General features: G+C 37.7%; 2 protein-coding genes across 5 annotated transcripts in view; one reads left to right on the top strand and one right to left on the bottom strand.

Moving 5' to 3' along the window:
* Rabggtb (Rab geranylgeranyltransferase subunit beta) overlaps window positions 1–1,120 on the bottom strand; it is a 7,994-nt gene extending 6,874 nt beyond the window's left edge. For 2 of the 3 annotated variants that reach the window (XM_010605133.3, XM_010605134.3), the window contains exon 1: window positions 1,055–1,120. In XM_010605133.3, the coding sequence (XP_010603435.1) occupies window positions 1,055–1,057 (3 nt within the window). In that variant the 5' untranslated portion in view covers window positions 1,058–1,120. The other variant, XM_033758342.1, reaches the window with a different exon arrangement.
* A 97-nt stretch (window positions 1,121–1,217) lies between these two features.
* Slc44a5 (solute carrier family 44 member 5) overlaps window positions 1,218–11,817 on the top strand; it is a 405,160-nt gene continuing 394,560 nt past the window's right edge. The window contains exons 1-2 of one of the 2 annotated variants that reach the window (XM_033758341.1): window positions 1,218–1,410; window positions 5,886–5,969. In XM_033758341.1, the coding sequence (XP_033614232.1) occupies window positions 5,904–5,969 (66 nt within the window). In that variant the 5' untranslated portion in view covers window positions 1,218–1,410; window positions 5,886–5,903. Of the gene's footprint in view, window positions 1,411–5,885; window positions 5,970–11,817 lie in introns of those variants that run through there. The other variant, XM_010605150.3, reaches the window with a different exon arrangement.

Here is an 11,817-nt window from a genome sequence, read left to right as displayed (position 1 = left end):
AAAAAAAAAAAAAAATGAATCTTGAACAAATCAGATAGATTTAATAATTTTGGTTTAAGATAGCCAGAAATCGCTAAACGTTTTATTTGCTTTATCAGTGTTGTGTAGTACCAATACAGTATATAAAATAATATTTATGCCACTCCCCAAATTCATAAGCACCACTGAGCTAAATCCCTGGCCTCCGTTGCTTATTTTCAATCACTGAGTTAAATAAAGTATCAAAGCTTACCAGACAAATTAACAAGTGCATAATGTAGAGGGTAGGAAATGTTTTTATTTTTGGTACCGGGGATTGAACTCAGGACCTTGGGCTTGCAGGGCACGTGACAGAACCACTGAGCTAAATCTCTGGTTCCTTGGAAAATTACGTCCGGCTAACCGAAATAAGAAGTCTTGTTTATCCAAAATCTGACTCCAAGGGACCTTCTGGGCTCCCACCTCTAAGTTATTTCCATTTCCGAGTAAGCAGCCCTATTAATTCCCATGTTCACCTTTAACCTTAGTCTCTGTCTTTAAACATGTCCCCAGGTGCTGAGGATGCTGCTCTGGTTTTCACGTTTCTACATCCGCGTGATTAAGAGTACACTGCAGTCAGTAAGTAGGTCTTCACTAGTAACAGCAGCAAATTTCCTGGGGATGCAATTTGAATTTACAAAGACTTCAAGGGAGTCTATATTACTAACGACTTCAGGATTTCCTCGAGCCAAAAACCAAACGTCAGGGAAATATACAAAACTACACATGCATAGAATAGCGGGGAAGAAAATCACAAATGAGCCTTGACTTTTTAGAATTAAGAAATCGGATCGCTGAAACCTCAGAGGCCTGCCCAATGGGACGAAGCCTAGACAAAATTAGACGCCGCAGCCTAACCGGCCGAGGTCTGCCGGAAGCGCTGACTAATCCACTCTCCGAACCTTCCAAGGCTCGCGTCTTAACCTCTCTCTAATACTTGACAGACAACTGTACGGTGACCACAGGGCTGAGCAACACACCACCCCGTCTCTTCCCGACCCATCCGAAGAGCTCCACAAAGACGAACCGCACTCACCATGTCCGCGAGCAGAAAGACAGAACCCAGCTCGTTCCCGGGTAGGTAGGAGCCGCGCGCCTGCGCAGACGGCCCCTCTCAGGCCCCTTCCGCGGCAGACAGAGCTGACCACGTTCTCGCCTGAAGGGCGGAGCACGAGCTGCTCTAGGACCCCTCGTAGGTGTCGTCGCTGCCTGCTCCAAAAGTCCTTGGCGCCCATTTTCTCGATTTAAGATCTTTCCTGCTTATCTAAGTCAGTGTTAAGTAACATTTAAATATCTGAATGCAGTTAAAAAGTTTTTAAGGCACTTTGTACTTGGAAGGCTGGAACTAGCGGTTAATTAGTAGAATGCCTGCTTGCATGTAGTAAGTGTTCAGTAAGTATTTTTAGAATAAGTGGATGTTCACGTTCCCTGTGGGTTTGCTTTGCCTGTTCGTTCGGTTCTGTGTCGCCCTCCTTCTCCCCACCACTTGATGAAGTGCTAACACAGTAATTAAAATATTTGGAAGTTACTTAAAAACAAACAAACAAACAAAAGAGGTCCTGGAAACTTTCTGCAGATTTCAAGGTTGCTGTTTCATTCGTGTGTTATTGACTTTTTCACACTTAAGTATTTTTGAGCAGTTGTTAGAAAATAATTGGTATCCTCTTCTCATAGAAGTGCGTTATTTTACGAATTGGAGAAGCATTACTGACATAATGACATATAGTGGGCTGCCTTGATTATACTATGATGATGGATTTCATTCTCCATAATTCTGATGATTTTTTTCCATTTATAACTAGGGACTATTTTATAAAAAATTTCTGACTTTGGGATTGTTACCTATTTTTGCTGAGCTGAAACTTTATCATTACATGATGACCATCACAAACCCCAATATTGAATTTAAGATTTACTTTTGTAGGCATTAATGTAATTTCCCCAGCTTTCTTTTAGTTAGTTGCTACCTTGGGATTTTTTTCAACTTTTTGCTTTTGAAACTTTATGTATTCTGTATCCTTAGGTTTTAGAATCTGTCTTCTAAACAATATGGCTGATTTACTTGGTGTACTGGTAACCTTGTGTACTGCATTAGATGTTTTTGTGTCCAACTTTTTGCTCTTTGTTTCACATTCCCTATGCTTTTGTTTGGAATTTTTTGGGTGTGTGTGTGTGCGTGTGGTCCTGGGGCTTGAATCCAGGGCGTTCACTACTGAGCTACATCCCTAAACCTTTTTTTTTTAAATTTCCTAATGAGACAAGATCTCATTAAGTTGCCCACGCTGACTTAGAACTTACTGTCCTCCTGCTTCAAGCCTCGCAAGTAGCTGAGATTGCAGATATGTGCCATCCGCACCTGGCTGGCCTTTTTTGCCACTGGGAAAAAAAATTCTGTTTTAATAACCTATATTCTTATTCTATGCTTTTCTATTCTTCTGGATTATAAATTACAAATTATAATTGTATTATTTTAGCGACTATCTTTGAAATTTACCTTGTACACTTAAAAATCTGTAAAGTTAGCCAGGTGTGGTCTATGCCTGTAATCCCAGCACTATGTGAGGCTGAGGCTGAGGGCATGCCAACTTTGAGCCCAACTTGGGCAATTTAGCAAGACCCTGTATCAAATAATTTTTTTAAAAAAGGGCTGAGGATGTAGCTCAATGAAAAGGCCCTGGATTCAGTCCCTAGGACTAAAGGAAACAAACAAACAAACAAACAAATACTAAAATTAGTAGTGGAAATCTTTCTGCCAACAACATTAGAACCTTAGAACACTCCAGTCATCCTCCATTTAACTTTTTTCTAGTTTTTTTAGTTTATTATCTTAACATAGAAATTATTTTATTATAATCATCTTGATGTAGGCCACTTTTAAAAATAGATGTTCATCAATTCACTTAACTATTTCCTCTTGTATATCACACTATCCTTTTGGATTCATTTTTTTTCCTGTAATGATTTCTGGTCATAAACTCTAATTTGTTTTATCCACCATTGCTTTTACTTCACCACAGGTGATTCTTCAGAGAACTTGTGTTCATAATTCTCAGTTGACAGTTGCTTTTTCTGAGCACTTGAAAGATAATCCATAGGTACTATTGAGAAGATAGCTATCAGTGTTTTTTGTGCATGATTTTTCTCTTTGCCTGCCTTTAAGATATTTTCTTGATATATTGTTTTGTGTAATTTAATGAAAGTGTGCCTAATTGTGGAGTAATTTTTCTTTCTTTTACTAACTCCTTGATGAATGTCCTGTATTTGTGAATTTATTTCATCAGTCTTGGAAATCTTTTAACAATATTTTTTCCAGTACCATTCTTAGACCCAGGGAAGTTGGATTCTTGGCCTGGTCCCCATCCATAGAGGAATCTACTCTGGTCTTCCTCCAGCCAACATTTTTCCACATGTGGCAAGGACTCCCTGGAACCAAGTGGACATGCCCACACATCTCCTTCCCCTGCTCTAGATTATGTTTGAGGACACCTTGACTCTACCCTGGGGTTCCCTGCCCAAATGGCTTCATATTGCACTTCCACAAGGATTAGCCAAGACACTGCTCTAAATTGGATATCTAAGAGTTTGGATGTGTGTAGTCTGAGATGTCCACGTCAGCATGTGACCTACTGTTGTGACACAGGAGCCAGGAGTGGGACAAGGGCAGGGGACAGACCAAGAGACAGCTTATCTGCTTTGCAGTTTGCTAGCATGGGAGTCTTAAGAATTCCAGTCAGTCTAAACTTGTACCTGGCTTTCTCAGTTGTCTTGAAGGTCTAAGTAGGAAAGCTGAAGGGTAGAACATAGTTTGTTTATTACCATGTATTTTACTGTTACAGATTAAGACATGTAAGCTGGTATTGTAGGTTAGTGTTAGAGTGCGTGCTTAGCATGTCCTCAATTTGACCTCCAGCTCCATAAAATCATAAGCTTACTTTTTACCGAATATTCTGGTAGGTTTAGATTGGACATGACTTGTCTCTTTGAAGAACAAAAATTATTCCCCTTCCAAAGATAGCTACCTACAAAACACTAATAGTGACTTACAAGTTTACCTTTCTCTGTAGAGCTGAGGTATCTATGAGAGTCACAAGAAACACTTGGGTTGTGGCCAGACTGAATTGAAATATGCTCTGAATACACTATTTTGAAGACTTCGGGGGAAAAAGTAATGTAAAATACTCATCATTCAAAAATATATATTTTTGAAATGATCTTATAGTAAAATTAGGTTAAATAAAATGTATTCTTAAAACTGATTTCTCCTGTCTGCTTTTTTAAAATTAAAAACGTTTAATTTTGTTAGAAAATTTAAAACTATACATGTGAGCTCAGCTCTTCAGAGGGTAAGGGAGAGGAGGATCACAAGTTGGAGGCCAGATTGGGCAATTCAGTGAAATCCTTTCTCAAAAAGAAAGAAAAATGGCTGGGGATGTAACTCAGTGGTAGAGCGCTCCTAGATTGGATCCTCAGTACTGCAAAACAAAACAAAACACACAAAAACATATAATGTGGTTCACAGTTATACATATTTCTTTTGTTTAGTGCTACCTCTCCTTTGTTTACCATTGCACGTCTTGCACCCAGAGATCTACCTATTATTTTGTGAAGGACAAAATTTTCTCTTAGGCTTAGTTCAGGGTTAACTCTTAGCGTTAGTTCTGCCTTAGGCTGAGGCAGGATTTTGAGTTCAAGGCCAGTTTGAGTTTAACAATTTTATTCAAAGCCTGAATTATAACCTCCTGGAATTACAGGCATAGGTTCATTAGCATGCAATAGCTAAGCTGTGTATATTCTGTTTTAACATTTTTTATCATGTCATGGAATAGCTTTTCCGTGACACAAAAGTACATTTCACCTAAGATGCCATCAGTTATAACAATGATAAATGTGAAAAAGCCAGTGGCTGTTAACATAAAGCTCATCCAGATTCCGGAGATGTTAATATGAAAAGTGGACTTTAGATGAAATACAGTAAATATGTATTTTTGAGGTAGTGAATGTTTGTGACTGGTCATAAACCTGAAATTCAGAATGTGTCTGTATATCTGTAATTGAGAAAAGCTTGTTCACTCTTTGGGTATCTGTGACATATATCCCTATTCTCTGCAATATACATTAATTAATATGTATACAGTGAGGAACTCTGATTTTGTTTGTAACGATAAGTAATTCTAGAGAGAGTAGTTCCCAGATTAACAAAGATTTAAAAAAGTAATCTTTAATCCAAGCTAGGCCTGGGGGCACAAACCTATTATTCCAGCAATCCAGAAGACTGAGGCAGGAATATTTTGTTTGAGCTCACCCTGGGGAACATAGTGAATTAATGAGAACTTGCCTTAAAATTTAAAAAATTTCAGTCTGGAGACAGCTCAATGTGAAGACCCTGGGTCCAGTCCCTAGTAGCACCCATGCGCACACACAAACACACACAATGAAACAAAACACTTTGCTACATCTTAAAGAAAAAAATTACAGAAACTAGTAGCTGAGAAACACCTTTAAAAATCCAGAATGCATTATTAAGGTGAATCTTGGGGCTGGGGATTTAGCTCAGTGGCACCACAGCTGCCTCAAAAAAAAAAAAAAATGAATCTTGAACAAATCAGATAGATTTAATAATTTTGGTTTAAGATAGCCAGAAATCGCTAAACGTTTTATTTGCTTTATCAGTGTTGTGTAGTACCAATACAGTATATAAAATAATATTTATGCCACTCCCCAAATTCATAAGATGAAATTTAATCCACAGTATCATGGTATTTGGAGTTGGTACTGTGGGAGGTAATTAGGTCATGAGGGTAGAGCCCTCAGGAATGGGACTGGGGCCCTAATAAGCTAAAGACCAACTGTGCTTTCCTTTGTGCTAGGTGAGGATACTGCAAGAGATGGCCCTAGAAGAGGACTTTCACAAGAACTGGCATCGTCATCTCAGAATTCCAGCCTGCAGAACAGTAAGGAATAAATTTCTATAACAGATAAGCCATCTACTTTATGATATTTTGTTATAACAGCTCAGAGTAAGACATATACTACTATACCTAATAGTATTTTTGTTGTTGCTGGGGATGGAAGTTGTGCTAAGCATGAAATCCACTGAGCTAAATCCCCAACCTTAAAAATACTTTTAAAATAATTAATTGTTTTCTTTTTATTGAGTTTATTGGTACAATCTAGGTATACAATACAGTTACATTCATTACTGGGATCCTGGACCTTCACATGACAGGTCTTGGTTCTCATTTTTTCCCCTTGTCCCTGCCCTCCCTTACCACCCCCATTTACAAACATTTTATTTCCATTTTTTCATTTTCTCATATTTTTTCTTTTCCCTTGTTCCCTTTTCCCTACCCTTCCCACTTTCCCTACACCTTTAACCCTTTTCTTCCTATTTCACACTTAATTATCCCATTAGGATCTTGTGTACTATTACAATTTTTCACACCAGAGAGACTATTCGGTATTTACACGTGTGACTTATTTATTTCACTTAGGAGCATATCATCAATATGTATCCATTTTCCTATGAATGACTCTAATTCTTTATGAATTTAATGACTCTCTCATTCTTTATGGCTGAGTAGTATTCCATTTTATAGAAAAACCACATCTTCTTTATCCAATTTCCAACAGATGGGCAAATAGGCTGTTTCCAAGTTTTAACTATTACAAACTGTGCTGCTATAGACATTGGTGCACATATATCACTGTGGTATGTTTCTTTTAATTCTTTTGGAAAGATACCCAACAGAGGGATGGCTGGATCAAATGGAACCTCTAGTCCCAGCTCTTTGAGGTATCTCCATATTGATTTCCATAGTGGTTGCATCAGTGTGCACTCCCACCAACAATGGAGAAGGGTTCCTTTCTCCCCATAGCCCCACCAACATTTGTTATTGTGTGATTTCTTGATAGCAGCCATTCTTTGTGGGGTGAGGTGGAATCTCAGTGTTGTTTTCATCTACATCTCTCGAATGACCAGTGATGTGGAACATTTTTTCATATATTTACTTGCTGCTTTTACTTCTTTGTCTGAGAAATGTCTGTTCATTTCAGATGCACATTTTTGAATTGGGTCTTTATATTTGGGGGGGCTGATTGTTTTGAGTTCCTTATATTTTCTAGATAATAGTCCTTTGTCTGAGGAGCAGCTGGTAAAAATTTTTTCCCACATTGTAGGTTGTCTCTTAGTTCTGTTGATGGTTTCTTTTGCAGTGCAGAAGCTTTTTAATAAGATGAGATTCCAGTTGTTGATTCTTTCTGCTAGTTCCTGCGCTACTGAGGATTTGTTAATAAAATCTTTTCCTATGCCAATGTCTTCAAGAGTTCTGCCTAATTTATCTTACGGCAAGTTCATTGTTTCTGTTTTAATATTTAGATCTTTAATCCATTTTGATTTTAATTTAGTGCATGGTGAAAGATAAGAGTCTAGTTTTAATCTTTGGCAGGTTGAGATCCAGTTTTTCTAACACCATTAATTAAAGAGGCTATCTTTTCTCCAATGGGGATGGTCAGCTCCTTTGTCAAAGATGAGGTAGCTGAGTACATCTGGAGTTGTTTTTGTGTCTTCCAGTCTGTTCCACTGATCCTCAGGTCTGTTTCTTTGCCAGTATCATGCTGTTTTTATCACAGTGGCTTTGTAGTATAGTTTCAGATTGGGAATTGTTATACCCGCTGCCATGTCTCTGTTGCCTAGGATGGCTTTTGCTATTCCAGGTCTTTTATAGTTCCAAATGAATTTTTGGATTCTTCTTTCTAGTTCTGTGAAGTATAGCGTTGGAATTTCAATTGGCATTGCATTGAATCTGTATAGCAGTTTTGGTAGTATGGCCATTTCACTATGTTGATTCTTCCTATCCAGGAGCAGGAGATATCTTTCCATTTTCTTATATCCTCTTCTATCTCTTTTTTCAGAGTGCTATAGTTTTCAGTGTAGAGGTCTTTTCCTTCTTTTGTTATATTGATTCCCAGATACTTCATTTCTTGGGGTGTTATTGTGAAAGGAATTGTTTCTCTAATTTCTCTGTCAGTGAGTCTGTTGTTTGTGTACAAGAAGGCTATTGATTTTGGATGTTGACTTTGTATCTAGCTACTCTGCTAAAAGTGTCAATTAAGTGAAGAATTCTTTTAGTGGAGTTCTTTGGGTCTTCAATGTAGAGTATCATATCAGCAAATAATGACAGTTTAACTTCTTCCTTTCCTATCTTTATTGCTTTAATTTCTTTTTCTTGTCTAATTACTATGGCTAATGTTTCCAGAACTATATTGAAGAGGAGTGGTGATAGTGGGCATCCTTGTCTTTTTCCTGATTTTAACATGAGAGTTTTTAGTTTTTGGCCATTTAATATGATGTTGGCTGTTGGTTTTTCATAGATAGCCTTTATTAAGTTGAGATATAGACCATCTATAAAATAATTAATTTTTAATCAAGAGACTAGTCTAAATTTGCTAAAATTTTTGTATTGGTTTATTGGTCAAACTAACCTAATTTCTACATAAAATTTAAATATTTGAAAGCTCTAATTGAGTGCTGGGATTATAGGCATGTACCAGTACATTTAGCTTTTCTTTCTTAGTCCAAAGGAATTTTGAAATAATTTCTTCTCTATTTATACAAATTGATGATGGTAGCTCCCTTCAATATAGATTAAAATTGCATACATGTACTAGAGGTCATAAAAATCTATGCTCTCACGGGACCAGAGATTTAGCTCAGTGATTCCACCGCCTGCCTTGCAAATGCAAGGTCCTGAGTTTGTCCGGAAAAAAAAAAAAAAAAAAAAAAAAAAAAAAGAGCTATGCTTTCCATTGGACATAGGAGGCCTTTGCTCCCAAATTTTGTTTCCTCTTGCTCAAGTGTGCTGGGGTTTTGGTGCAAGGAAGTGAGGGGAGAAATACAATAAATTGGGAGACAAGGAAGCTTGCATGTTGTTGCATCTCCTTACCTTTCTCAGCTCCTTCATATCCTTGTGGACTCGGAAGCAAACATGACCTGCATCAGTGGCCAGCATCTGCATATGCCTTTTAGGCAGACCCCTAGTTTTCTGAGGGAAGTGTTACTTTTCTGACCATTCATCTGGATTTAGGAGAAGAAGGGGTGGTGCTTTATGTCCTCATCATGAGAAATTTGGAGGAGCCTATCTCTTAAAACAAAAGTCTTGATTTTTAAAGGTCCATTTTTACTTTACTGGTTATATAACTGTCAAGAGGTAAGCAATTAACAAATCAGTTTGTATTCCTTGGGTCTGCTTACCTCCCAGGCAGTAAAGGACTCTAGACAGTCCATTTATGTTTTTAGCAGTTAACTGAGTATATAAACGTGCCATAGTAAAGTCTTATTCTATTAAGGGATCAAAGAAGCAGAGAAAGGGCAGGGGATTTAGCTCAGTGGTTCCACCACCTGCCTTATAAGCACAAAGTCCCGAGTTCGAACCCCGGTACCATAAAAGAAAAGAAAAGAAACAGAGAAAGCCAAACTGGAGGCGGAGGGGGAGCGGGAGCAGGAGAGGGAGGGGGGAGGAAAATGACTATTCTTGAAGAGTTTTACTTTTACCTGTCTTATCTTCCAGCAAATTCTGTTTTCACCTTTAGATCCATTTTGATTTTAGTTCAGAAAATGTAAAATATACTGTATGGGTCTTCCTTAATCTTCTGCATAGGGATATCCAATTTTCCCAGAACCACTTGTTAAAGAGGCTGTCTTTCCTTCAGTGTATGTCTGTAGCCCCTTTGTTAAAGATTAATGAGCTGAATGTGCCTAAGGTTGTTTCTGCTTGTCTATTTTGTTCTATTGAGCCACATGCCTGTCTTTGCTATCCTGGGTCTCTTCTGGTTCCACATGAATTTTAGGATTGTTTTCTCTAGATTTGTGAAAAATGCTGTTGGGGTTTTGACTTGGTGTTAAATCTGTGTATCAGACATTGGCATAGGCAAAGACTTTCTGAACAGAATCCCAAGGGGGTTAGAATTCCAAGAATCAACAGATGGGATCTTATCAAATTAAAAAGCTTCTATACAGCAAAGGAGACCCACAAAGTTAAGAGATAACCTGCAGAACAGGAAAAAAGTTTTGCCAGCTGTTCTTCAGACAGAGGACTAATATTTAGAATATGTGAAGAACTTAGCAGGGCATGATGGTACATACCTATAATACCAGCACTTGGGAGGCAAAGGCAGGATATGAGTTCAAGGCAAGCCTGAACTACATAGCAAGACCCTGTCTCAAAAAGAAAACAAAAGAATATTAGACTCCCCAGAATAAAAGACTTAATCAAAAAATGGGCAATTGCAATGAAGACACACTTCTTCAAAGTGCAAATGTTAAACACCCACATTAAAAAAAAGGTCAGTATCACTGGCCATTACAAATGGAAATTAAAACTACACTGAGATACTATCTTACCCCAGAAAGAATGGTTATCATCAAAAAATCATATAACAAATTGCTGTTAAGTATGTGAAGAAAAAGAAACCCATCAACACTGTTGGTGAGAATGTAAACTACTAAAAGCAATATGGAAATTAGTGTGGAGATACCTCAAAAAACTGAAAATCCTATTTGACCTGGCCATTCCTTCCTAAGGATCTTCTGAAAGACTTAAAATCATCATGTTACAAGGATACGTTCTACGGAGAGCCCTGCAGTGGGTTCTGATCTCCTGGTCACTGCTATGATGCATGGTGAGAAGCAAGACTTAGAGACAAAGTTAAAGAGACAGCGATATGGGAAGCCAGGATGAACAATGCTTATGTAAGCAAGGATGAACAAGCAAAGGCCCAGAGCTGTCAGTCTTTATTGGTGACATCATAGTTAGATTGAGGTAAAGGAGATACCTGGAGGGTCTGTGCTGCTATGGATGTGTTGCTGATTTGGGCAAGGCTTGTAAAGGAAGAGACAAAATATTTTTGAAGTAGAAATAGAACAGACAAAATGTGGGTTGTGGTTAATAATTAACCTTGTCTTTTAGTTATGGTTTTAACTTTGGGAATGGAATTTGGGTGAGTCACTCTAACCTCAGCACATAGGATCAGGCATGATTTGCTTCTCAAAACAAGCCTATTATGGGGTTAAATTATTTGGGGTTTTTTTGTTTTGTTTTTTTGGGGCAAGGTACAGGGATTGAACTTGGGTCCTTGCACTTGCAAAGCAGGTGGGGTTAATTCTTTACAGCCTGAACTGCTCACCACCTGCTATGGGCTAAATCAATGGGGTGGTCCCCCACAACATGCATAGCCATGTTTATAGCAGCACAAACTTACAATAGCTATAAAAAAGCATATATGATCCATCAACACATGAATAAAGAAAATGTGGTATTTATATATAATGGAGTACTATTCTGTAATAAACTTCAGGCATTCATAGGTAAATGGATGCAACCTGAGAACATAAAATGAAATAAGTCAGAAACACAAGCTTAAATATAGCATGATTTCTATTATATGAGGAAATGTATATATGTATATATAATGGAAGATAAATAGGAAGCAAGGAATTCAAATAATTCTCCAAATTATCTACTCTGTTTCAAAAATATTTTAAAGTGGGCTGGGGATTTAGCTAAGTGGTTCCAGCACCTGCCTTGCAAGCACAAGGACCCAAGTTCAATCCCTGGTACCAAAAAAAAAAAAAAAAAAAAAAAAAAAAAATTAAAGAATATCCTAATTTGTTTCCTTTATATTACTAGTTTCTTTTTGTTCATTGAAAAGTTTGCAGTAAGTTTGTTTTTTTCTTTGAGACAGGTATCGCTATGTAGTTCAGACTAGCCTTGAACTTGTAGCAATCCTCCTGCCTCAGCTGAG

This window comes from Fukomys damarensis, unplaced genomic scaffold (assembly GCF_012274545.1).
Source record: "Fukomys damarensis isolate Sample0158 unplaced genomic scaffold, DMR_v1.0_HiC HiC_scaffold_33, whole genome shotgun sequence".
Taxonomy (NCBI): domain Eukaryota; kingdom Metazoa; phylum Chordata; class Mammalia; order Rodentia; family Bathyergidae; genus Fukomys; species Fukomys damarensis.
This window is presented reverse-complemented; position numbering and strand designations above follow the sequence as displayed.